The 26172-nt window shown below is 35.3% G+C and overlaps 3 protein-coding genes across 8 annotated transcripts; 2 read left to right on the plus strand and 1 right to left on the minus strand.

Annotated features, from left to right (window-relative positions):
• Positions 1-775: 775 nt before the first annotated feature.
• LOC133696245 (protein GFS12) lies at positions 776-10731 on the minus strand. 2 transcript variants are annotated; one of them, XM_062118372.1, is made up of 16 exons: positions 10459-10731; positions 10246-10346; positions 7765-9912; positions 7219-7543; positions 6916-7131; positions 6720-6792; positions 6422-6627; positions 6274-6333; positions 5627-5835; positions 5379-5490; positions 4738-5259; positions 3956-4263; positions 3618-3861; positions 3473-3546; positions 1491-1629; positions 776-1037 (listed from the first exon to the last, which is right to left on the minus strand). In XM_062118372.1, exons 1-16 carry the CDS (start codon positions 10591-10593, stop codon positions 888-890), a joined length of 5022 nt encoding a protein of 1673 aa, XP_061974356.1. In that variant the 5' UTR covers positions 10594-10731; the 3' UTR covers positions 776-887. The 2 variants fall into 2 exon arrangements, with proteins under 2 accessions (XP_061974356.1, XP_061974355.1); XM_062118371.1 differs by having other exon boundaries at positions 7219-7546; positions 10459-10730.
• Positions 10732-13048: 2317 nt separating this feature from the next.
• On the plus strand, positions 13049-15892 carry LOC133696581 (uncharacterized). The gene is made up of 9 exons (XM_062118800.1): positions 13049-13296; positions 13417-13530; positions 13852-13920; positions 14024-14043; positions 14179-14231; positions 14347-14377; positions 14481-14559; positions 15202-15341; positions 15539-15892. The coding sequence occupies exons 1-9, from the start codon at positions 13122-13124 to the stop codon at positions 15581-15583; spliced, it is 726 nt and encodes a 241-aa protein (XP_061974784.1). The 5' UTR covers positions 13049-13121; the 3' UTR covers positions 15584-15892.
• A 3165-nt stretch (positions 15893-19057) lies between these two features.
• LOC133697242 (calmodulin-binding transcription activator 3-like) lies at positions 19058-26061 on the plus strand. 5 transcript variants are annotated; one of them, XM_062119687.1, is made up of 13 exons: positions 19064-19465; positions 19633-19752; positions 19863-19978; positions 20416-20504; positions 20917-20962; positions 21259-21541; positions 22008-22288; positions 22384-22767; positions 22918-23615; positions 24093-24672; positions 25035-25343; positions 25695-25766; positions 25895-26061. In XM_062119687.1, the coding sequence occupies exons 1-12, from the start codon at positions 19420-19422 to the stop codon at positions 25743-25745; spliced, it is 3003 nt and encodes a 1000-aa protein (XP_061975671.1). In that variant the 5' UTR covers positions 19064-19419; the 3' UTR covers positions 25746-25766; positions 25895-26061. The 5 variants fall into 5 exon arrangements, with proteins under 5 accessions (XP_061975670.1, XP_061975671.1, XP_061975673.1 ...); XM_062119686.1 differs by having other exon boundaries at positions 19058-19465; positions 25695-26061; XM_062119689.1 differs by lacking the exon at positions 25695-25766.
• Positions 26062-26172: the final 111 nt, after the last annotated feature.

Genomic DNA, 26172 nt, shown 5'->3' on the forward strand with positions numbered 1-26172 from the left:
TTTTTTTTCATCTAATTAATATTTTTTTAGTATTTTTAGATTATTGTAATACGTCAATTTCAAAAATAATTTTTAAAAATAAAAAAATATTATTTTGATACATTTCTATTGAAAAAACTAATTCAAAAACAACCACAGCCACTCCCAAACACACTTTCAAAAATGCTTATTTTGAATTGTGATAACATTTCTATTGAAAAAAAAAATTCAAAAACAACCACAACCACTCCCAAACACTTTCAAAAATGCTTATTTTGAATTGTGATAACAGCAGCAATTCAAAGTGTTTTTCACTTAAAAATACATTAAAATAATTTTTTTTAAAAAAAAAATTAGTTTTAACATCTACACATCAAAACAAAAAAAAATTATTAAAAAAAATTTAAAATTTTTAAAAACACAAACTACATCACATTTCCAAACAATCCCTAAAACTTGTCACACAACGCCGTAATATTTTTTTTTATCATCTTACATGTTCAGGAAAAAAATACCTCACAATGACTTGACAATAAATCTTCAAGATTAACGAAGAGCAGCTGGCGGCCTCGGAACCAGCCAATTTATGTATCTCACAAGCTGTGGGAAATTACAAGTACCGTTTCCTGTTCAACAATTGTGGAAGATTCATCAAGTGCATATCTGCCTAGGTTTTTTTTAACAGAGAAGCATGTAGCATTTCCCATTGATTAGTGTAAATTGGTTAATGAGCCTGATTTGTTTTGTTATTTTCATGCAACCAGAAGCTAGCCATCTCTCTCCATCTCGGACCATAGAAAACGAATCAAAGATTACAAATTTAATCATTATTTACGAAGTATTAATAAAAATATTACCAAAACCATAGAGTATAAAAAAGAACAAGCTGGGTTTATCAGCAGGCACAACTAACAACATATTCTCAAATAACCATCTTCAGATCCAACTACAAATAATCGTGAGAAAGGAAGAATACTTATGCTCGATAATACTGAGACATTTTTTGTTCCATTATCTGCCGCATATAGTTTCTGAGGTGTGATCCGCTGCTGCCCATCCTGCCAAATGGAATTCATTGAGAACATCTTAGAGAGAGAGAGAGAGCAATGCATTGACGAGATTTGATAAAGTGCATCTGATAAAGATCTGGGCAATTCTAGGTTAATTATCAGAAGCACTTGTCTATTGGCGGCTTTTAAGAAATCATCAAAACAAATTAACTATTACTACTATAAATATCAGAACAAATTAATCATATGGCACTTGTCTATTTGGCTGCTTTTACCAATTCCGTTCCAATGATTAAAAATTAAATCACTCAGAAAGCCTGATAGTTCCATCATGTTTTTCAATGAGGTGAGAGCATATATTTTCATCTTGTTTTTAACTAATGCAGGGCTTGATTAGGCTTGGCATTAATCAGTATAAGCAATATGAAAATAAATTCATACATTTGATGCAAGTTATGTGCTTAAACAAGAATGGTTTGAATTACAAGGCAGTTAACGTACTTCTTCTGTAGATCTAGACAAAGTGGAGAGCCCGATCTTGTTTCTGGAAATGGAAATAATGTCTTGACCCCAAACTGAGAAACCAGATACACCATCTGTATGACCTCTTAAAACAGATGGCTGTGGTGGCGGCCAATTCCTGCAAGAAAAATTAAAAAGTCCATTAAATTGGAAAATAGAATTTGACAACACAAAATGACAGGACAGAAACAAGTCAGAATGGACCATCATGTTTTCAAAGAAATTTATCAGAATAAGGTAATGTAAAGGAAAATATTTCAGATTTGTAAGACTAGCATAAAGATAAGTGAGAATGAAAGTTCTAACATTGATCTAGGGACAGGACTCATTTAGAACTAATTGGTAAGGAAAAAACAAAGACTTGCATACTTAAATCCTAGCAGACACTGTAAAAGTTTCATCAGTTTAGTAGAGGCATTTGTATTGTTATAGAATTCACTAGATTATTAGCCCGTCAAATATTTTTTTTCTAACCTTGAAAAAAATTATAAAGATGTTAGGAAGTAAAAAATTTGATGCATACTAAAAATATTGAGTTGTTGACATATTGAACAATATTTTTTTTAAAAAAAATATTAAGACAACAATACATTGGCTCGACTAAAGCAAACCATGGTTAACCCGCAAAACTTGCGATCCAAAGCATAAGACTATAAGAACCCCATGAAACCCAAATCAAAACAAAATATAAAGCCCAATTCTAATCAACCAAATATTGAACGCTGAAAATGAAAAAAAAATATTCAATAAAAAAAAACCAAAATAGCTATATTTAAGCCAACAAAAATATCATAAAATAAACATATCATGCTTATATTTAAGCAATTGATTTAATTTAATTCAAAACTAAAATTTCTTTTGAAAAAAGCTAAATTTAACAAAGAACAACAAATGAAAGACCTAAGATAATGCCTGTCATTTTCAAAACTAATGAATGTTCCTATAGAAAGTAAATAAAAAAAAATAACAGAACTCAATCTCCAATTAAATTAATGATGAAACTGAAAAAACATGAGCTTTTAAAAAACATAAACTTAGGCGAATCTCCAAACTTAGGTTAATATTCCTAATTCACAACCCATTAAATCCAATACATGAGCTCAATCAAAAAGCTCAATTTAATGTTGAAGAATGAAATTGAAAAAAAATATCAATTTAAAAAATTTGCTAACATAAAAAACATCAATAAAAAATGGATGAAATCATAAAAAATTCAATTTTAAAAATGATCTCAATGAAAATAAATAGCCATCAAAGAAATGTAAACCACATCTGACAAATAAAAATTTCAATTCTATAAATTAATTCAAATAAAATATTAATTGAAAGAACAAGAACCAACTCTGAAAGAAAAACAAATTCAAGGGTTGCCTTGAAATTTTGGGAGGTTGGGCGCGAAAATGAAGGAGAGAGAAAAGAAGGGGGGAAAAAAGAAGTCAATTAGCGCCCAATTAGAGAGAATTACACCACAAATGCCGCCTAGGAAGGTAGGCCTTGCCATGAAGATTTAAAAAAGACCAAGGAATCTGTTTTTTGCCACCATAAGCTGATAAATAAAATTTGATTTTAAAGGCAATACAATCATTTAACTGTGTTGTTTTGAAAAAGCTCCCAAATCCAAGTTAAATAATCTTTTGCTTTTGAGAGGAATTAAATAATTATACTATGAAAAAATATAAAAAGACTGAGCTGCCTTGATCAATTCTATAATGACAATGAACCATGTGAATAGACCACAGTACCCCTAATAGACAATTCAATTTTTTTTTACAAGGAAAAAATAGTAATTTCACCGATCCAATCCATATTGAATAAAGGCATTTCTAAGTACTTTTCCCATGGGCTTTAGGTTCTTGTTAATTTAAAACAAAATCAAGCTCCGTAGATTACATAATAGATGCAATTTGCCAGTAAGGGATTTAAAAGCACTCAGAAGATGTAAATAAGAAAATTTGGCATACCTTCTCAGGTCCCAAACTCGCAAGCTCCTGTCAAGAGAACTGGAAACAAGCAAATGGTCCTCCGGTGCAGCCAACTGCATGCATGGAAAGTAAGAAGAATACCACTTCAAATTAAATTTCTTTCTTTGGCAATTTAATCATATACCTTAGTCACATATCCATCGTGAGCCCTCCAAGAGGCAATAACATTTCCACTTCTCAAATCGAATAACCTGCAATGACCAGAACTTAGTCCAGCTGCAACCCAAGAAGGTTGAGCAAAAGCTCCATCTGCTGGCGTTTTGTCAAATCCACATGAGCAAATGGCAGAGACAAGAGAAGGAAAAGAAAATTCAGCAGATTCACCCCTCCAAAGATGAAGCTTTCGACCTTGGGAAACATCAATAAACCTGTGCAGTTGAGTAAACTTTTTAAACTATTAACTGCATCAGAATAAGACTGTTCTCCGCATCAACTCAAGATGGAATCACAAAGAAAATTCACCTGAGGGAACCATTTCCAGTGCCAACCACAAGCCTTTCAAGAGATTCCAAATAATGCATGCAAGTGTATAAGCTCCCATCAAATGCACTAGTCAATAATCCACTTGATAGTGCATTAGGGTTCAGCATGTTTGAATGGTGATCATTTGTCTCTGATTGAGATGATGGACTTGAAATATGTGCAGAATAAACTGATGGTTCAGAAAAAACTGATACCACTTTTCCTGTTCTACTATTCCAAACATGAATGGTTCCATCAGAAGATGCAATTCTTCCACTCGATGATAATACACAAATGTCATTCACAACCTACGAGTAGCATAACCAATTAGCTGTAGGAAACAACCATACCACATAAAAAAAAGATCTTAAGGTGTGGCAAACATCAATGCAAAGCTGATAGTTGACAAGAATTAGGAGCAACTTTGGAACATTAGAAGCTAAAGTTACAGCCTCAGGATTTTGAAAATACCGGTGCCATTGGAGTTAGTTCTTATGTTTATAAACCAATACGTGCAATACCATCCTCACTCCATAAGGAACATGACAATCTTAAATTAAAAGGTACAGAATGAATAACAAACAATTATCTTCTTTGTTACTTTCCCCTGATAATAGGAGCATGCAGAAAACTACCGTGACTGCATTCCTGTTGAGTATTCAAGTATCAGCGTTTATGTGTGTGCAAGTTTGCATGTTAACATACTTTTTTTTAGTTAAAGATTGCTTATTTTACAGCACAGAAGGCAACAGCTTATGTATGAGACAATAGAAGATACAAACCTCTTCATGACCATAATAGCCAGAAACACAATTTATTCTTGAGAGCTCCCACTTCTGAACAGTTCCTTTGAACCCTGGACCAGTTCCTGCTGTGAAAACCGTACACTCATCTTGGCTAACAGAAAGGGATCTTAAGGCTCCATGATGAGCTCGGATTGAATATATAATAGATGCTCTAATTTTCCATGGTAATTCCTCTTTCAAACTCCCAACACGGCCAAGGAAATCAGGACCATCCCAACTAGCAGCTGGACTGGGGAACCAAAACCAGGGTTCTGACTTCAAAAGGTTTGAAGTTGCTGCATGGCTTTCAACTGGCCTTTGATGAATGTTATTGAATCGTTTTTGAGGCATCAGGTTTTTTGCACCTTTAATCCCTTGTGATTGTGGAATTGACCACCCAACCCCATTAAGTAACAGCTTGGCAGGGTTATAATCAGATGTTGAACCCTTGTTCAAAGAAGGTCTATTAGCAGTTGTATTTTCTGCTCCACTTCGAGATGATTCCCCTGTATATTCCCACTGAATCATAACAGGTTCAGAAATATGATATGCAAAGAGTTCATGCATGCAAATGCATGTCACACAGATTTTCATACTAAAAGTTTCATGTTAACAGTAAGAGCATGATGGCAGCATACCTTCCAATTATGATAACGTAGGAGATATTGCTCAAGAAGCAACCATGTGGCACAACATTTGCGAAGTTTCTCAATCCCAAGAAGAGATGCAAAAGAAGGATACAAAAGCAACCTGAAAATAAGTACAAGCAGAGCCATATTAAAGATCGAGACAAGCATGAATAAAACAAATCAGCTATCAGTGCAAGGTGTATTCCAAGCCAAATAGGTTTGTTGGAAAAGTAATAATAAGTACGACTGACACTCACACAAGATCCATACGGCTTCCAATTTGAACCTCCCAATCTACTTTTGATTTGGAAATTTTCAAGTTTTGACCAAAAGACCCAGAGCCAGTCAGTGCTTCCTGTGAGAAAGCAAGCTCATCGAATAACTCTTTAAGTTGTGGCAGAACATGCAATGCTGTTAAATCTGGTCCAATTCTCTGACAAGCTGCTAATAAAGTAGTAGCAGCAACCTAGCCAACAGAGAGGTCACTTTACTTGTTAGAGACACAGAAATACAAATAGGGTCAACAAAAAGTGGGAATAAAAGTCATGGCACATTAAGATAATCAACTTCATATAAAAGAGGGCAGGGAACTTCAGAATAGCTAACTGAATGCCAGTCGGATGATAAACAAATAAAATCAAGACAGCTCTCCAACTCAAAGCATCAAAGAGTGCACTTTTCAGGTGCCTAATAAGCATCTCGCTAACAAGAAATGCTAGAGTGAAATAAGCAAGCGTTGAACAGGTAGAAGTTGTGCTTCAAACATTGATGCATAAAAAATAATTATGGTTCATATGAATCACGTTTGAGATAAGGAACAATAAGCTACAAAAGCCTTTAAGAAAAAAAATTTAAATCTGGAGCAACTGCATCATGAAGAAAACAACTTTGAATTTTGGACCACCTGAAGCACTGAAATTTCCAAGTTGGTCTGTGTAAGAACCGTAACATTTAAACTTCTATCCTGCATGATCAAAGATGCAGCGTTAAGATTTTTAAGTCTTCATTGTGAAGAGAACAAGTTTGATGATAGCTGCAAATGACATCCATACTTCAACCAGCTCCTTTACAACCACCTCCCCTGGCAAGAGAGCAGCTAGACCATCTAATGTTGTTAGACAGTCTACAAGAGCTAAAGCACTCCAGCTCTGAACGGGCTCAGGTTTAGTGGTATTTGAAACATTGACACAAGAACGGGCAACTTGTTTAAGCAATGGCAACAGCTGCCTGATAATAAAGGTTTCTCCAAAAAGACCACCTGAAACATCAAAGCATAAAGGTATCTTAGTAAGCTGAAAGTGCAAATTCCAGAGAGGACAATAGTCCCATAAACCAAAGAACTGAGAATACCAAGTCTAACCAGCACATCAATTCCATCAGGACAGAGTCCTTTTCCGAAGCAGTATATCAAAGGCAAGATCGTCTGCAACAAAAGACAGTCTTATAGCCACAAGGAAAAAAAAAAGCATATCCAAGTAGATTAGGGCGTATAAATTTATTTCTTCTACCACCAATTACAAAGGCCAAAACTCTACATATAATGAACCTGGTTAACTGTGATAGGTACACCGAGCTCTTCGCTTGTGCCAATCAGTAGCACAGAAGCAACAGCAGCTGAACTCCTGTGAGGAGCAATACACAAATTCGAAATAACTAAAGGATGTACTGTCTCCAAATATGCTTGTTTACCGATGAAGTTCCATATCTCTTGCACGAATGAAACTTGGAGAAGAGATACCTTCAAATGTGAATAACCTGCAGTCTGAACTAAATATTTAAATAAGTACAAAGTAAGAAATGAAAATTCTGCACACAAATGAGATGTGTAATAACAAAGTTGATTACTAGCCTGCAGAATCTTCTGGATAGCTGGCAAGATCAAGCCCTTCACTGCCTTTGGCATCAAACATTTTAAGAATTCTTTCAGCAGAACATAAGCCCATTCAGCTTCAATATCTGACAGAGGATTGACTACAAGAGGTAAACAATAAGGTGCACACATTTCAGCAGCAAGAGTCCCCATTGCTTTCAATGCTCCTTGTTTTGCAAAATTTGCAGCGTATTGAAGACGGGGTCCATCATTTGCTAGAAGCTGAAGTGGTGCAATAAACAAGTAGGCTGACTTCACTGTTGCAGGAAAATATGGAGATTCCAGAATGCTTTTGGCAGATGGCCTCCTGATCATTAAGAGAGATAAAGGAAGAAATATAGCTCAAATGCAAGCACACTGCCACAAACACACGCAAAAGTAGAGCCATGTACATATGAATAAGATAAATAAGTAAAACAAAATCATTTAAAACATTGGATGAGAAGAGCAAAATTCCCAACCATGTTATTTCATTATCTTAAGAAAAACAAAACCTAGTATATATATAAAGGTAAAAACCAATACCTTGCCCAATCCTTCTGGATACAGGCTTCAACAAGTACTTTAGTGTGAGGAGGAAGTTTTTGCATTGATCCAGGTGAAATACCACTTTGAATGTATGAAGCTAAAGAAGTTGAATTGAAAAGGGGCCTCTTCAAGTACAGTTCAGCTAAGACACAACCAACAGAAAATATGTCCTTCGCAACATCTTCTGAAAGGGCCCTTGAACAAGATGATTTCTGCCTCCAAAGCAATAATTCTTGATATCCCAAGGAACCTTCACCCTCCACCTCCATATGCTCAAGAAGATAGCTTAAATTAATATCACATGGCACCCCGTTTCTGCTCATTTCAAGTGGTTTGCACATGCTTTTCTCAAATGTCTCCCTTGCTAACTCTTTAACAGAAGGCACATCCTTTGCAATGTTTTCTGGATTGTAATAATAGCAGGGACTCAAATACCCAGCATGCTCAGAAAATGCAGTTACTTCTTCTAATTGTTGCAAATGAACAGTTTCAGAAAGGAGAGGTGTATCATTCTCTGCGACATTTAATTGGCTTTGATTCATAGAAGTATTGGCACTGTCATTTTTCTTCCTGGCAACAACCCGGCGCACAGGGTGTGGTCGAGTAAAAAGCTGGCGTCGTCCCACTGACCTTGGCATTGCAGTATCTGATGAAGGCAGCATAACATTCTTGGCAGAAACAGCAGCCTGCCCTGACATTTTATAGCCAAAGGTTATATCAATCCAGTGATGGATTTGGTATGAGACCCGCTCGCTTTCTAAAGCATCTCGGTGCAGTTTGATGAACTCCTCTGGACTGCCTGCCCAGGGAGGTACTGCCAGATCAGTCATGCCAGAGTGTAGAGAATAAAAAATTTGAGGATCACAATAGAACTCTGGGATGCACTCGTCAGGCGTCCATTGGTACAGTCTTTGCATATTAGAAGGATATTCATTAGGTTCATACACTGAACGAACAGCCAGACGCAGAACACTCAGGGGTAACCTCCTAGCTTTGTAACTGCAGACAGCTAACTCGGAAAGGCATTCATCTGATACATGATGTGGAATTTCAGATGTTGAAAAGGTAAAGTCCAACTGTTCATCACCTTTTGCCAGTCGCCACTTGCTTTTGCTCAAGTCCCGCCACCCTGAATCAGAATTTTCATCTGGTTTTGTACTGAAATCTACAACCCATGGCATTACTGTATGGAATGTGTGATCTCCCCACCTTCTCCCAGCTAATCTATTTAGGACGAGCAGATACTCAAAATTACTCAGCTCTCCCTTCCACCACTGATCAAATTGTGAATGCCACTCTACAGAAGGTGAAAGCTTCAAATCCGCATAGAGGACTTGAGAAAAACAGCTGTCAGTGCAGCAGCATAATCTTGCAGAGGCAGAAGGAGTATCAGATTCACCTTTTCTTGAACTTGCATTCGATCCTGATATAGGCTCATCATAGATACGAAGCCAAGACCAGCACAAATTAGTTAGCATTACATTGGATGGGTGTATATTACCATGGGAAACCCCTAAACCATGTAAATAAACTAGTGCAGACAGCAGCTGATATGCCAGAAACCTTATATGCCACTCAGACTTTAAGGCTTTGGGGCAGTAATGCAGAATGCCTTCTAAGGTACATGGAGTTTTAGGAAGCACCAAATTGACATACTCGGATGTTTTGAGCAAGCCAAGAACAGGAACTATGTTTGGATGCCTCAAGCAACCTGGAATCCCACTCTCCTCAAATGAAGGTAGCCCAATTAATCGAAGAAAATTCACACCGTCTCTCCCTGAAGCTTTTCCTTCAATAAGTAGACTGAGGGAGCGCAATACATGATCTTCCAGAGACCCAGACAAGAAGTCAGAAGCAATCTTTTGGAAGTTGGAATAGGAAGAAATACCAATATGAGCAGTTGGGACCAATGCAGGTATTGTTCGGACACATGCAAACCTACTAGAGTGGGCACAGGCAGAACTTCCGAACCCTGTATGATTTACATTGGCTATCTTGTCACCATTTTGTAAACACAGAGATTGATCTAATGAAGAATCTGATGTAGCTGGCCCAGCAGTCAGACCATTGACCTTTGCCTGATCTTGGTTATCATCAATCACATGACCATCGCTTTCTTCATTATCTTGCAGAACACACTCATTACTGCCAATGAGAAGATGCAAAAATTCATTTGAGATTAGTTTATTTTGTGCAAATGCTTTACATTCGTATGTTGCATAGTTTATGATGATGCCCTTTGGACTAAATAAATAAATAAAGTCATGATTTGTGAAATTAAAAACCATGCGGTTATACTAGAAATCTCATTTATGTTGTTCATCGTCGAGATTGGTAAGGCAAGTTAGGCAACAACAATTGTTCACTTGAGAATTCGAATCTCTTCGCAGATTAAGTAGCTCGTGAATAAACCTATTTTAAAGCCTCGGAAGGAATCATAATCAGTGGAAAATTGAAGTCGTGAGAAAATGATCTTACACGTATTCGGTCAAGCAATTGTGTTTATGACTCGGCAGCTGCACCAGCACAAACTGAGAAGCCGAAGCCGAAGTGGATGGATTTCCATTAGAATTTGACACCTGCTCCATTTCGAACACAGACGACACCAATTATTATGCTGCTAATTTAAATACATCAACCAGAAAAAATTAAAAATAAGAATAGGAAGAAGATGATGATGACGACAAGTACCTGCACGACGGCAGAGGATGCGAAGGGGAAAGCAGAATCGGAGAGAGCATAAGAGAAGATTAGCTTGTCTGAGAAATCGGAATTGATTCGTCGTTTAAGGCATTCGAAGCAAGATTGTTGCTCTTCTTGCTCCATTTCTTTTCATTCTTTATTGGATTGAAATTTTGGTTTTTGTTGCTCTTGCCTGTGAGCTACAAGTCACTGAGTTTGAGTTGATGGGTGGATGAACGACTACGGACTGAAGAGCACGGTTTGTTGCAGGTTTTGCCTTCTTCGTACGTGTCGTTTAAACCATTCTCTGTCGTTTAAAGAAACTACGATTAATTGATTTTTACGTCCTTCGACTTTTGATATCCTTCTAATTGGACCTCATTCCTTTCCTTTTCCTTTTCTTTTTCTTGAAGTACGTTTTTGTTTTTGTGGTGTCCTTTGTAGCGGTTGAAGTGAAATTTTATGAAATTTTGAAAAAATAAATAAATAATTTTTTAAAATTTTTATTTTTTTATGTATTGATATTAAAAATAAATTTAAAAATAAAATAAAAAATAAATATTATTATAATATATTTCTAAAAAAATAAATACTTTAAAAAACAACTACTGTAAATTTTTCAAAAACCTTTTTATGCTTTCATAAAAAAAAAAAGAAGATTGAAGAGATGACGAGATCTGTAGGCTCCTTCATTATTCATGTAATTTGACATCTCAACTCCTTTAAGTGACATCTCAATTCGTTTAAATATATTAAGTAATAGTTTTCATGGAATTCTCCATTTTTATTCTGGGTTTCATTTTCATTATTAAATTTATATATCTTGCTTTAGAATTTCTAAATACTATAAAAAAAATATTAAAGCATGTTGCAAACGAAATTAGTACTCCTTGGAAACTTTTGAAAGAGGAGATTAAGGTCATGATCAATAACTCTAAATAATTTTTTTTATTTTCAATTTTATTCTCTTTTTATAGTTTTTTTTCTTCAAGAAAAATAAAAATACATGTTTATTTTAAAGTTTTCATAACATTTTTGCAGCCCAGAAAACTGAAAAATATGTTACTATATTGTTTTTTATTTGGAGAAAAATAGCAAAATAAAAATCATGTTCAAACTGAACTTGTTTATCTCCATTCTATCCCTAGCAGATCATTTATAGTTGAAAAATGATGATTTTTTACACTATATTTGGTGGCATGATAAGATGCATGCATTGTTGGGTTTTTTTTTTTGTTTTTTTTTTTTTTGGATTCGAGGAAAAAACCATTCCCGGAAAGCGTACTTTGTGGGCCCAGGTGAGTGAGTAAAACCCCGGCTGTCCCAGGCTCTTACAAGAGATGCACGCCCTTGTTGGGTTTTATGTATGATTAGATTGTAAAATAACGTTTTATATTTATACCAAGTCAGTGGCTTTTTAAAAATTATTCTACAAACTTTATGTTGCTGTTTATTATTATAAAAATCAATCAACAAAAAAAAATTTCAAACAAAATAAGTTTTATTTGATTTTAAGAAAAGTGTTGTTTTAATTTTGGATGAAATATATTTTTGAAAAGTTTGAAGAAATTAAAAAATATCATGTTATTTATTTATTGATTATATTAAATTTGATTATCAAGTTTTTAATTGTTATATATATTGTTTTGAATTTTATTTATTTATTTTTATTTCTATTTAATTTGGTTTTTAAAAATAATTTATGAAATTAAATTATTTTTTTAATTCCATCATCTTTCAACATTTTTCATTCAAACTTGATTTTTTTACTACTATTTTTTTTATTTAAAATAATTTATAAATTTTATTTTTTTCAATTTTATAACCCTTTAACTTTTTATCTATCAATATTCGTCCTTATTTTTTTAATAATTTTTTTTAAAAAATTAAAATATTAATAAGTTTTTTTCAACTTATTTTTTATTATTGAAAAATATTTTTTAATTTATTTTTCATGATATTACTAAAAAAATAATCTATTTTTTTCACAAAAAAATTTATATAAATTATTGAAAAAAAAACCACTTTCAAGTGAATAAATGAGTCCGAGTAAAGATTGTATAATTATTATCTTCGGTGAAAGTCAGTTGAGTGAACATGATGTTTAATATTGCAGACTATAAATTAACAATTTCATTCTCTCTCGGGATGGAAATATAGAATCGAGATTTCATGTATTTGCCCATTCTTCTATTATAACAATCCCAGCACAATTCTTGCCCACGCGCTTTTTTTGAGCCAGCCAAGTAGTTCCGAGAGAATGGAACTGAAAAATTGTAAACAACAAAACCAAAGCGAAATATTACTAAATTTACAGGTGCCAAAATATAATTTATCGACAATCTGTTCCGTTAAAAAATAGACAGACGTGGCCTTACTCTCTCTGTCCCAAGATCCAATCATGAAAGTACAAAAAAAAAAAAAAAAAAAAGGGATTTGATTGTTAGGAGCAGTGTAAAATTTATCGTGGCTTTTCTTTACAAGAGACCTGGACTCGTTAAATGAATGACCTGTCGTTACCGTTATCATGGTTCAAAATGACAATAATACCCTTACACAACAATAAAATTTACACACAAGTGATGACAAAATTCCTTGCAACTCTTGATTGTCTGGAACTTACAAAGAAGATTTGAGAAACCAAACAGAGAGAGACAAGGGGGTAGTTGACAATGGGAACATCTACACAAGCATACGGCGAGCCATGGTACTGGGACAATAGATATTCCAGTGAATCAGGACCGTTTGATTGGTACCAAAAGTATCCTTCCTTGGCTCCTCTCATCAACCTCTACATCCCTCGTCATGTCCATCCTCGAATCCTCGTCGTTGGTTGTGGCAACTCAGGTATGAATTTGGCCCTCACATTATCTGTTCATTGTTATCTGACACGCCGAATCACAAGATCAGACCTCCTTTAATCTTCTTTTTTTTGGTGTGTGTTTTTGTTTATTTGAAATGTGGCAGCATTTAGTGAAGGGATGGTGAGTGATGGATATGAAGATGTGGTTAACATTGATATATCGTCTGTGGTAATTGAGGCCATGAAAAGGAAGTATAGCAATCATCCTCAATTGAAATGTACGTGTTTTTTTAGCACTTTAAAGAAAACCCATGATTTTCTTTTTTCTTAAGAACGCTATTTATGCAATAAAAGTAAGTGTTCTGTTGTTATTTCTCAGTTGAAATTTATGTATTTTTAGCACTGGGGAGAAATTCAACATTTTGAATTAAACCCATGGCTTGTTATGGAAGTCTTTTTTTATGCAATGAAGGTCCTCTTTTTAAGCAGATGACTGAATGGATGTATTTTTAACACTCGAGAGAACAATAAATTTAAATTAAACCCAAGATTTTGCTTTTTGTTTAGACTTATTTATCCAGTAAATGTTTTTTTAACAGATATTGGAATGGATGTACGAGATATGAGTGAATTTCAATCTGGTTCATTTAATGCTGTTATTGATAAAGGTACTGTTTTCGTTGAATCTTTTGAATAACTGGGTTACATGTAAGCGAAATGCTGTAACAAAGCATTTCATAATGTTTGCTTGATATGTTTTTTTTTCTTCAGGAACTTTGGACTCTATCCTGGTAAGTGCGAAGCAGGATGCTGTCTTTGGTATTGATTAAGTTTGCTGATTTTCAATACTTAATTAGAATTTGGAATTTGTATCCTGGGTAGATATACAGCAATCAGCTTGTTATTATTTTTATTTTTTTTTGTAGTGTGGGAATGATTCACGAAAAAATGCTCCCAAGATGCTCAAGGAAGTTTCGAGGTAGAATGATAAGCTGTAAACAGCAATGTTCAAATTGTTTCTTGATTTTATTTTTACTTTTTTTTTTTGCTTGATATGTTCACGATATATTGAAGCAGTTGATGACAAACTATAGGGTTCTCAAGGATAATGGAGTGTATATTCTGGTAAAAGCATTCTACTTGCTTGATCAATCCAGCAAAAACAATATGATGTGTTTGCTTTTTTACTTTATGCCTTTAGCTTAGCTAGTGGGATAAATGATTGCAGGTTACATATGGAGCTCCATTGTATCGCTTACAATTATTAAGGGACTCATGTTCGTGGAGGATAAAGCTCCATGTTATAGGTTTATTAAACTCATATCCGATGTTTCAAATGTTTTTTCCTAGTATTCCTCTTATCACACTGTTGCATGACGCAATGCATTATTTTTTCTGGGACCTGGTTGGTAGTTACTTTTCCTATTTCAGTTTTTGTATCTTTGAAGTCCTGTATTAAAATTATTCTTCTGTTCTTTGAGTTTTGCTTGTGTATACAGCATACACATGTCTGTCTTTAAAAAGATTTGGGGAATTCAATGTCTAGATTGTTGAAGAAAGTTAATCTTCCTTTTACAGCATAGCAAGTTATTTTTAAATTTTAAGTCTGTTTTTTACTTTTTAATACTGGTTACTGATTGTGGAACAGTTAACCATTCACTTCTTTAAGCAAGCCAATTGATGGCCAGAACAAATGTACCTCATAAAAAATGGAAGGGATAAAAATTGATGTCAAAGAAATTTCTAGTGCTTAGGATTTTAGCACCTAAGAAAAACTAGTCTTGCACCATTCTCCTGCACTGGACTGTGCCTGTTTAATAGTTTATATATATATATATATATATATATATATATATATATATATATATATATGTAACTTTCTTAATGAACCTTAAGTATTGACAGCAATGAATTTGAAATGCTTCTCATCTTGCTGTCTTTGATGGCAGATAAACTTTTGTCAGATGAAGGCTCAGAACATCCAGTTCAGGAGCTGACGAATCCTGTACCTATAGATGACAATGGGAGTTCGGTGGAAGCAGTACTTGGAAAGAATCCCGATGTTCACTACATTTATGTTTGTACTAAGGTTGGTGAAAGCAATTGCCCCTCTCTGCACTTCCTTTCTGTTGCTAGCCACAACTTGATCACCTGAAAAACTTTGGAAATGATACTCAATAGTTTATCTATCGTGCATCTTGGAAATTGTCAATAGTTTCAGTCAAGTCCGAGATGTTATGTATTTTGGTTAGATTGCAATCTGAAACCTTTTTTCTTTCCCCTCAGGATGAATCTTTGACGCCCGAGCAAAAGCATGAAGAGCTAGTTTAGCGGGAACTAGTAGAATCTCCCACACCCTTTGCATTGCTGTTCTTTTATGCTACATATGGAAATACTCGGACATGTTTTGGTGAAACAACAACGGTTACCTGTGTTCTTTGTGTTATGATAGGCCATCATGTGATATTTTCTCCACTGGCACCATGTTGTGATTGTAATTGAACTGTTTTTAGTTTGCGATCACAAAGCATGGAAGGGGTGATGCCTATAGCACTATTAATATTTTGGATTGTTTGCATGCATGGGATTATTTGTTGAAATTGATCATTTTTGTAGTAAATCTGCACTTTGCTTGGTCCATTTTTTCAAGACCCAGGGGGGCTTCCTGTAAGGAGGCATGTTTCTATCGGAAAAGGGTCGGCTTGTGATGGGTTTAAGCAGATAATTGGTCAACTAGATGACGATTACTTGCTGCAGGATGGTTAGCCATGATTAATGGTGCATCGATACATGTAAAGATTGGCTGCCACGTTCATTGTAGTTTCCTTTCCTCTTCAAACGGGCACGCTTACAGTTTGTCACCGACGAGTTCTGAGACTTCCATGAGACCAAATTCCTTTTTAATAATTTATTCCGTCGTAGTGGTGAAAATTCGTCCTGTGGGCCATGACAGGCGTGAACCGAGACGTGGAGAACATTCCATGAAACAAGAATTTAGATGATCACACGCCTTTAACACAAAGTTTTACCATCTCAACATGATTCAACTTGTTTTGAGGTCTTAAAAAAGGCATGAAACAAGGGCCATCTGGCCCCATTGGTGCCCCGAGTGGCCTATGACTCTTTCAAAACCGTGTCTCCGGCAAACAAAGTAATCGCTGACCACTGGGTTTTTTCTTAACCAAATCTCTTTAAAAAGAACACAACCACGTGGATGCCATTTCGTTCGTTTGGAATGGTGTCTTTACAGCCTGTTTTGAATCAAATTACAAGTAAAACTGAATTCAATTACACTAATGATTAGTGATGACTTGTTATAATTATCATGATTGGAATAAAATACTAAATTACATAATTAAATTTAATTATACTATTTGTAATACCTATGGAATTGATTGAATTAAATTAGCAATTTTGACTATTTTATCCTTTCTTTATTTATATTTTGTATTGCATAAGATATATTTAGTTGTTTTCTTTCCGTTTCAAAAGAATATTTTTCCCTACCAAGGCCATTAAAGTCTCCTACTAAGGCCCAAGGCTCCTGCAAACCAGCAGAAAACTCATGGAGACGAGTCCATAATTTATCCTTGGAAGCAGAAATAGGACTCGCATAGCGGAACCATTGTAACCCAGAATGATCCACCGCTGACGAAAGTTAAACAACGGGAATGAATGTGATGAACACAGACATGAATCGTCTGAGAATTCCATGAAGCCTGTATACCACCAGCAAAACCATTGGCATCCACTCTAACAACAGTGCAAAACCCAATGCAGTAGAACCTCCTCTGCTCTGGCCAGTGAAGTATGAGTCTCGGGTAGGAAAAAATGAGGTTTGCATCTACTCCCTCGTTCACCAATAATACATAGTCTTGAAATCCCGTTTCCTTGCACCTTTTCAGTTCCAGCACATAATGTTGTAATTACTCCTTAAAATATATGTGAATTGATTTATAAAAAAAAATCAACCATGCTAGTAAATCTCCTTTTTATTCAGTTGAAAATCCTGGACCGGTATAGTCTTTCTAGAAATTGAGATTTTGGTTATGTCAGCTCACCTCAAACATAAAAAATAATATTATAATTAATTAATAGAAGTGTTGCTATTAATAGTAGTATCTACATTGTTATTTACAGAAATATTAACAAATACAAGAAAATATATAAAATAAAAAGAAAATTGATATAAGATATTTGTATTCTTATTTGTTTTTTACTTTTTATAAAAATATCAACCTTTCATTCTAGTATTTAATTAATATTAACTTAATATATTTTTTAATAGCTGCATTGTGCGGATACATTATCTTTAACAAATTTTATAATACTAGAAAACACGTTATTTTGTCGTGTTAGAAAATAATTTCAGTACGATCCGCAATATGGCTGAGATATACTGACTCGTTAGTACAAAAATTATCTGTTTTTGCCGTGCATATTAAAGCCGTGTGTATCCGAACCTTATTCAACAAAGCTTCTGACACCCTAGTTTTCGTATCCTTCAGCTACACCAGCCACTTCGTGACTGCGATCTCATCACCTGGAAATAAATGCCGGGCCCCGGGAAGAGCTGCGAGGATTTGATTAATTCGACCATTGCAGTCAAGATGACAAATTTAATAATTTATTGAGTTTTAATGTAATTTGTTATTTTTGGATTTTAATTATATTTATATGTACGCGGAAATTGAAAACACAGGCTTGAAATGAATTATTTTGTTAACAAAAACTTAAGGAATCTTCTATCCTATAGTTAGGGGTGATTATTTCTAATTCGGTTCGGTTTTTATAAAAAATAAGTAATTAAACTGAATTTTTTTTAAAAAAACTAAAACCAGTTTAAATCGATTAGTTTCGGTTCCATTTGGTTTTTATAACAAAAACCAGTTTCAACCGGTTTGACTCGATTTTATCTCGATTTTTTTGATTTTGCTTGATTTTTTTCTGATTATTTTTATTTGGATTCGGTTCAGTTTTTTTGGTTTCAGACTTATAAAACCGAACCGAACCGGTAAATTTTTTCAAAATTTTAATCGGTTTAATTGGTTTTTTTCACGGTTTGGTTTTTTCAGTTATTTTTTTCCCGGTTTTCTTGGTTTAATTAGTTTTTTGATTTTTTTGCTCACCCCTATCCAAAAAATAAAAAATTTAACGTAAAACAACAAAAATGGATCTAGTGCATGGAAATAGAAAAAAAATCAAGATCTAATTTAATGCATTTTCATCAAATATAATATCCTGATATAAAATATGTGTTTTTATAAATAATTATGGATGATCTCAGATTCAAATCTAATCAATAGAAGAGACAAATCACCAAAGAATCAGTTAAACGTTGATTTAGCCATGGATAAAAAATTATCAACAATACGAGAGGAATTATTCACTATATAAAAAACTATACTCTTTCTTCCCATAAAAACACAGGATGCATAAATTATTTTTATAGTGAATATTATGTTTTTTGTGAAAGGAAAATGACGGAATTACAATTTCTGGCATATCTAATAACCTCTAGAAAATAAAAGCATCGGTAATAGTCTTTATTCGTGTAAGATAAATTAAAAATAATAATTCATCAATAAGTTTCAGAAGAGAAAAAATTATTATACGTTAAATCACAAAGAGAAGAAGCAGTCAATCAACGACACAAACCAGGCGACGCAAGTAACTAGACCGAAGTGGACCAGATACGTAGGTTACCGTACCAGAAATCCTGCCTCTGTTCTAGCCATGCCACGTCAGATATGACCCACAATCCAACAAATAAATCCTCTTGCCTCCCTCACTCCACATGCCAATGTGGACACAGACCCTTTAGACATTTGACTTTTTGTTCCTTTCTCTCCTGTTAATGCAGTGGATTTCACACGTTCCTTTCTCTCCTTCCTCGTCCCAACCTTCCTCGCCCCCTCCCTCGTCTCAGGCCAGCTTGTAAAATTAGAATCTTTGCTTCCTTTTAGGGTGTTTTATTTATTTTATATTCGATTCGATAGTCAAAATTAATTATCTCCTCTAGTTTCACTCTCTCTTCTCAAATTCTTCCTTTTCTTTTTTTCTGAGAATCTTTTGTTATTTACTGCTTTCTTTATTCTCGAATTATTGTAATCAATTAGAGATAGGTTGCTGTTATTATTATTACTAGGTGATGAAATTTAGGGTTTATGTTGATGGCTGAGACTAGAAGATACATCCCTGATCATACAATAAGTGAGTTTCTTTTTCTTTTTTCCTGTTTGTATGTTCAATACATTGAATGTGATTTCATATTTATTTAAATATTGTTGTTTTAAGAGTTTCAATTGTGAAATGGGTTTTGTATGTGTGTGTGTGTGTGTGTATTTAATTATCCGTGTTGAAAAAAACAAAATTGGCAGATATAGAGCAGATATTGGAAGAAGCAAAGCACCGTTGGCTTCGACCTACTGAAATTTTGGAAATTCTTCGCAATTACCAGAAGTTTAAGTTGACTGCAGAACCACCAGCTAGGCCTGCAGGTTCTCTTTTTATTTCATGTTGTTTTATTTGATTCAAGTGATCATTTTTCTTGCTACTGAAATTGGGGCATTGGGTTTCATTTTGTGTTCTATATGCTTGTTGTTTTCAGCTGGGTCTATGTTCTTGTTTGATCGAAAAGCACTTAGATATTTTCGTAAAGATGGTCATCGTTGGAGGAAGAAAAAAGATGGGAAAACTGTCCGAGAAGCTCACGAAAAGTTGAAGGTGTGCTCTTCAATTTGTTAGTTGTAAGTTCGCCTTTTTTTTTATAGTTGTAAATTTGTGGTAACGCAATTCCATATGTGTTACGGAAACTTCTAACTTATTGAGTCACTTTAGCTTACCTAAGCCTCAAATGTTGGTTATAGTTTTGCATTAGTTATTTCATATAAAGTGCCGATTGTATATTGGCATGAAAAACATGAGCAGAGGAGCATTATTTTGAGATGTCCTTGTCATTGTGAGTTGCTGCATGCAAGGTCCAGCAGTAAGAATCGTTCTCTATAGGGTTATATAGCGACATTTCAAATGTTTAGCTGTAACAGTGTTATATTTTGTATTGTTTAAATTTGATGCTCCGCTAAATCTCTTCATTGTGGATGGTTGGAATTAGTAAATCCCTTTGGCTATTTAGCCATTCAGTTCTCAATTGGTTTCTGCAGGCTGGCAGTGTGGATGTTCTCCATTGTTACTATGCCCATGGGGAGGATAATGAGAACTTTCAGCGGCGGTGCTATTGGATGCTTGATGGGTGAGTGTCTCTGTTAGTTTTGTTGTTGTGGCTTTTGGAACTCTTCACAATGTCACACCACTTCTAATAGTCAATGTGGAAAGTATTTGACAGCCTAGTATGTGGGACACTGTTCTCCTATGGACATTTTGGAGGAAACATGCACCAGGGTACAAAGAGATGTTTTAAATGAATTTCACAGTTTTTAACTCTTCTATAGTTAAGACAGTCGTATGTTCTCCCAACCCCTATAAATGTGGAAAAAACATGATTTTTCTGCATATGGTTGACAAGGACTTGGGACTCTTTTATATTGCTATTCTTCATATTTTCTAATTATAAAAATGATGGACCATGAATTAATTATTTGTTAATAAGCACTCCTTTGCATGCTTACACCATTTACCTTCTTTTTTTTTATCGTGGTTTTCAGGCAGTTAGAGCATATTGTTTTTGTACACTACAGAGAAGTGAAAGAGGTATACTTTGTTGATCTACACTCTCTCTATCTATCTCAGGATTCTATGGTAATGTGCTTTAAAATTTTAAATCAGTGTTAAAGTTTAATAATAATCATTAGAAACTAAGAATCTACTTGAATCATATCCTTTTGCTCTAGTGATAGAGGCATTCATTGTGCTAATTTATGTGCCTATCTCTCTGTCTCTCAGTATTCTATTATAAATACTTGTTATAATGACCAAAACTTGAAATGTATACTTTCATGTGCTATTAGAATTTTTATACTTGTTCCTTTATTCTTTCTGTGATGAAGGGAAACAAGTCTGGTGTATCACGTTTACTAGAAGATTCAGGTACACAGGTTGAAAACCTTCAACCCAGTCCGGTGACTTCCTTTGCACAAGCAGCCTCACCTGCATCCACAGTTCAGACATCTTATGCATCAAGTCCAAACAGAATTGACTGGAATGGAAAAGCATTATCTTCAGAATTTGAGGATGTGGATTCTAGGAATGGTCCAGGAACCTCTTCTCTCGCTCAATCAATTCATGGCTCTATGTCACACAATTCATCTTTACTTTCCCCCAGAGTTGAAGGTAAGGTACATTGCATGAAATACATTTTATGTATATTTGGTGTAGCTGAATACATTTGATAGCGTGTCAAATGTGTTTCTTAATGTCGCTTTTCACTAAGACCCTCAAAATAATCAATAAAAGAATTTAAAGTCTCTGTATGTGTGTGTTCGCTTTTTCTTTGGTGCTGCTATTAGCAAGTAAGATTGAAGTGGTCTTTACAGGTGTTTGAGCTGGCAGAACTGCTGTTTGCTTCACTGTCACAGTTATCACTGCTAATCTGCCACCTTAATAACTCTTGTTACTCAAAATTTCATCCCTTTTTGATGTTTTTTCCCCATTTGCTTGATTGCATTTTGTAACTTACAAGTTTTATGAGTTTCTACATGCATACAAGATGTTTCTATGTCATTGCATATTATTTGATTCTTTTTTCACATATGTTTTTAGACCTTAATCACATGACTTTGTTTGTGCTACTTTTTAGGATTCCATGTGTTACCAAAGAATCCTCCTGGATCATGGCTTGCAGGAGCAAAATTTGATCTTGGCACACAATCATCTCTGTTGCCTGAAATTAGCAGCTCTGAACGAAGTGTATCTAGATTGCCTGGCCAGAAATTTTTTGTCGACCAACCTGGTGGAGCTGAGTTCATTACTAATAAGCTAACAGGTGCTACATTAGAGGGTATTGCAGTTCCGGATACTGTGGTTAGTGCAACTGGATTGATCACTGATAGAACAGCAACTCCTCAAAATGTAATCCAGGTCTGCTGTTTGCGTTATGCAATATGCGAGACTGATTAATGGTTCCTGTGATGAAATTCGCAAAGTGACATTTTACGCTTTTGTTGGTGTAACAGGAGCTTGATTTCAATTTGATTTCTCCCCAACTTCATAATCTCTCTGGGACTCAAACAGTAGCTGCTTCTACTGCCCAAGTTGAGAACAAATCCAATGATGGAGGTGCAAATAATATTGAATCAGGAGAGCTAAAGAAACTTGACAGTTTTGGGAGATGGATGGATAAAGAAATTGGTGGAGATTGTGATGATTCTTTGATGGCTTCGGATTCCGGCAATTATTGGAGTACACTGAGTGCTGAGAATGAAGACAAGGAAGTTTCCAGTTTGTCGCACCATATGCAGTTGGACATTGATTCTTTGGGCCCTTCTCTTTCCCAGGACCAGCTATTTAGCATCCGTGATTTCTCACCGGATTGGACTTATTCTGGTGTTGACACGAAGGTTTGTATACTTGATCTTAATCCCTTCTTTCCCCTGCGGTTTGTGGGGGGTTTTGGTTGCTGATGAGTTAAAACCACTTACAAGCTTCTTATTGCTTTAAAATATTTGTTACCTAGAATATGAAATATGCTTTGTGCTGATTTTAATCAGGTTCTGATCATTGGTACGTTCTTGGGAAGCAAGAAGTTTTCCAGTGAAACTAAATGGGGTTGTATGTTTGGTGAGATTGAAGTTTCTGCTGAGGTTTTGAATGATTGTGTCATCCGATGTCAAGTTCCTCAACATGCTCCTGGGTGTGTTCCATTTTATGTCACCTGTTGTAACAGACTATCATGCAGTGAGGTGAGGGAATTTGAATATCGTGAAAATCCTTTTGGAACTGCTTCTTTGCCTGCCGAAAGTGCTCAACAGGAGGAAATTCTCTTTCAAATGCGTTTATCAAAGTTATTATATTTAGGCCCTGAGATGAAGTCATTGAATTGCTCCATAGAGGATTGTGAAAGATGCAAAATAAGAAGTACTTTATTTTCCTTGAGAAATGATAGTAAAAGGGATTTGGGAAAAGTCCAAGATAATTGTATGGTCGCTGTAGGTGATGGCATTGGTTTTAGAGATAAGTTGATCCAAAGTTTACTGATGGACAGACTTTTTGAGTGGCTGGCCTGTAAAGTTCATGAAGGAGGTAAAGGATCGGATGTTTTGGATGGAGAAGGTCAAGGAGTCATCCACTTGGCTGCCAGTCTTGGTTATGAATGGGCCATGGACCTCATAGTTGCTGCCGGTGGCAATCCCAATTTTAGAGATGCACGAGGTAGAACTGCGCTTCACTGGGCATCATATTTTGGGAGGTCAGATTGCTATTCTGAGTTGTACTGTCTTGCAGTTTAAGACTGTATCTATAGCAACATTATTGTTGTGGTTTTATTTAATTTTTTAATCATTCTTTTGATTTCTCATATTATTTGCTGTTGCTAGCGATGGCTTTTTATTCTGTTGGAAAACTATATTTCTTAACTTCATACATGCACGATGCATGGATGCATTTATTTACAAGAGTGTGTGTGTGTGTGTGTGCACATTGATTTGTCTTTTCAGGACTGCAGTCCTATTTTGGAGAATTTCCTATTGTGCTATATCTTTATAGAGTGCAAGTGTTACAATTCAAATGCTTAAAAGGGATAATTATCCACTTCTGCTGCCCCAATCCTGACATTTTGATGTGAATTATATGCTAGAAGAATCATCAATGCCTTGATGTCCAAATTGTTGCTTCTATTTTTTAATGACTGTTAACTGAAAGTTGCTGTGCTGTTCCCCTCGTCCAGAGAAGAAACAGTGATTGCACTCATTAGATTGGATGCAGATCCAACTGCTGTTGATGATCCAAATCCAGCATTTCCAGGAGGACAAAGTGCAGCTGATTTAGCTTCATGTCGTGGCCACAAAGGAATCTCTGGATACTTGGCTGAAGCTTTTTTAAGTAGGCATCTTTCATCATTGAAAATTGACCAAAATCAGATGGATCATGATACTGCAGCTATGGCAGCTGAAAAGGAAACTGATATTGCAGCCCAAGTTGCCTCTTTGCCAAGTAAGGGAGAATACGAATTGCTTTCCTTGAAAGGGTCTCTGGCTGCTGTCAGAAAATCTGCTCGTGCAGTGGCTCTCATTCATGCTGCCTATCGAACAAGTTCTTTCCGTCAAAGACAATTAGCAAAGAGCAGTGATGATATTTCTGAAATTTCACTTGACCTAGCTGCCCTTGGTTCTTTAAACATGGTTCAAAGGAGGGGTCACTTTGAAGATTATTTACATTCTGCAGCTGTAAAGATCCAGCAAAAGTATCGTGGCTGGAAGGGAAGGAAAGATTTTTTGAAAATACGCAATCGAATTGTAAAAATTCAGGTACTTCAATACTGTGCTTTCCCATGCCATGCGTGTTCCATTTTTCACCATAAATTACTTGGTTCTTTACATCGAGTAATTGCTTGCAATGTGAGTATCACTTTTTAGAGAGAGGATATGAATTTAGATGTATTGTGATTGGTTGACCTGTGTGCTTGTCTGAGTTGTTAGAACCAAATGTATTTTTTCCACATGAATTGTAGTTCTCTTTTATCTTTTGATGTTTCTGGTGGTTACTTTTTCTTACCAAATGAGGCTATTTTCCTTTTTCCTTTTTCCTTGTCCCCCCTTGTAAGCGTATTGAACTATCAACTTAAATTTAGTTTCAATTACTGAGAAAAGCAAATGCTGATTGCTTTCAGGCTCATGTGAGAGGACATCAAGTTCGAAAGCAGTACAAAAAGGTAGTTTGGTCAGTTGGCATTGTTGAAAAGGCCATATTGCGATGGAGGCGAAAACGTACCGGTTTGCGGGGATTTCGGTTGGAAAAGAAAATTGGAGATGTGAAACCAGAATCTGAGAAAGCAGACGAATATGATTTTCTGCGAATAAGCCGCAAACAGAAATTTGCTGGAGTTGAAAAGGCTCTGGCAAGAGTAACGTCAATGGTTCGCAATCCAGAAGCACGTGAGCAGTACATGAGGATGGTTACAAAATTTGAGAATATCAAGGTAATGCTCTATTCTTCAGAGCATTGAGATCTCCAAGCTGCCAAAGCATGTTGAATTGCCTGTCACCATCTATCTTGCATGTGGTAAAAAGGTTCTTGTTTGCTGCATTGTTCTCCTGTTTATTGCAAAAGAAAGGCACAAAGCATACCTGCCACCTCCTGGATTTTGCTGCATATTTTTCTTTAAATTGATACATGGCATGACATATATTCAAAGAATCCCAGAGAAATCTTTTTATTATTATTTAATCTGCTTTATCTCTTATTTGACCCTTCCTACTTGGTCTGATTGAGCATTTTTTAAAAACATTTGCTATGGATTGTCTTATAATGCATTTTTTGGACTCAACAGATGGGTGACGAAGGGTGTAGTGTATCCCAGCAGGATGAAAGTTCCAGATAGCTCAGAATACAAGATTTTCATGTATTTACAGCTGATCAATGATCCAACTAATTGACATTAATTATGTGCTTGCTAGTAGTAACTGTTCTACCTGCAATTGTCGTGAAGCATGTTTAACTTTTAACAGATTCTCTGTGACTAAAATTTAGGTAAGGAAGCAAAAGGAGAAAAGGTGAAGATAGGGGGGGAGATTGTACATGTATTTGTCCTTATGAGCACTAGCCAATTCAAACCTGGAATATAGTGGGCAACAGAACGATACACTCGTCACTGAAAGAACGAAATGGCTTTCAGGAGTTGCAAGCCTGAAATCTACTTGTTGTTTACCAACTAAAACTTATACCAAATGCATCTGCAGTTTTCAAATTTCTTGGATCACTCTTCACCTTCTCGTTATATCACTCCACTCATCTACCCGTTATTGCTA

Source organism: Populus nigra, chromosome 6, assembly GCF_951802175.1.
Source record: "Populus nigra chromosome 6, ddPopNigr1.1, whole genome shotgun sequence".
Classification (NCBI taxonomy): Eukaryota; Viridiplantae; Streptophyta; class Magnoliopsida; order Malpighiales; family Salicaceae; genus Populus; species Populus nigra.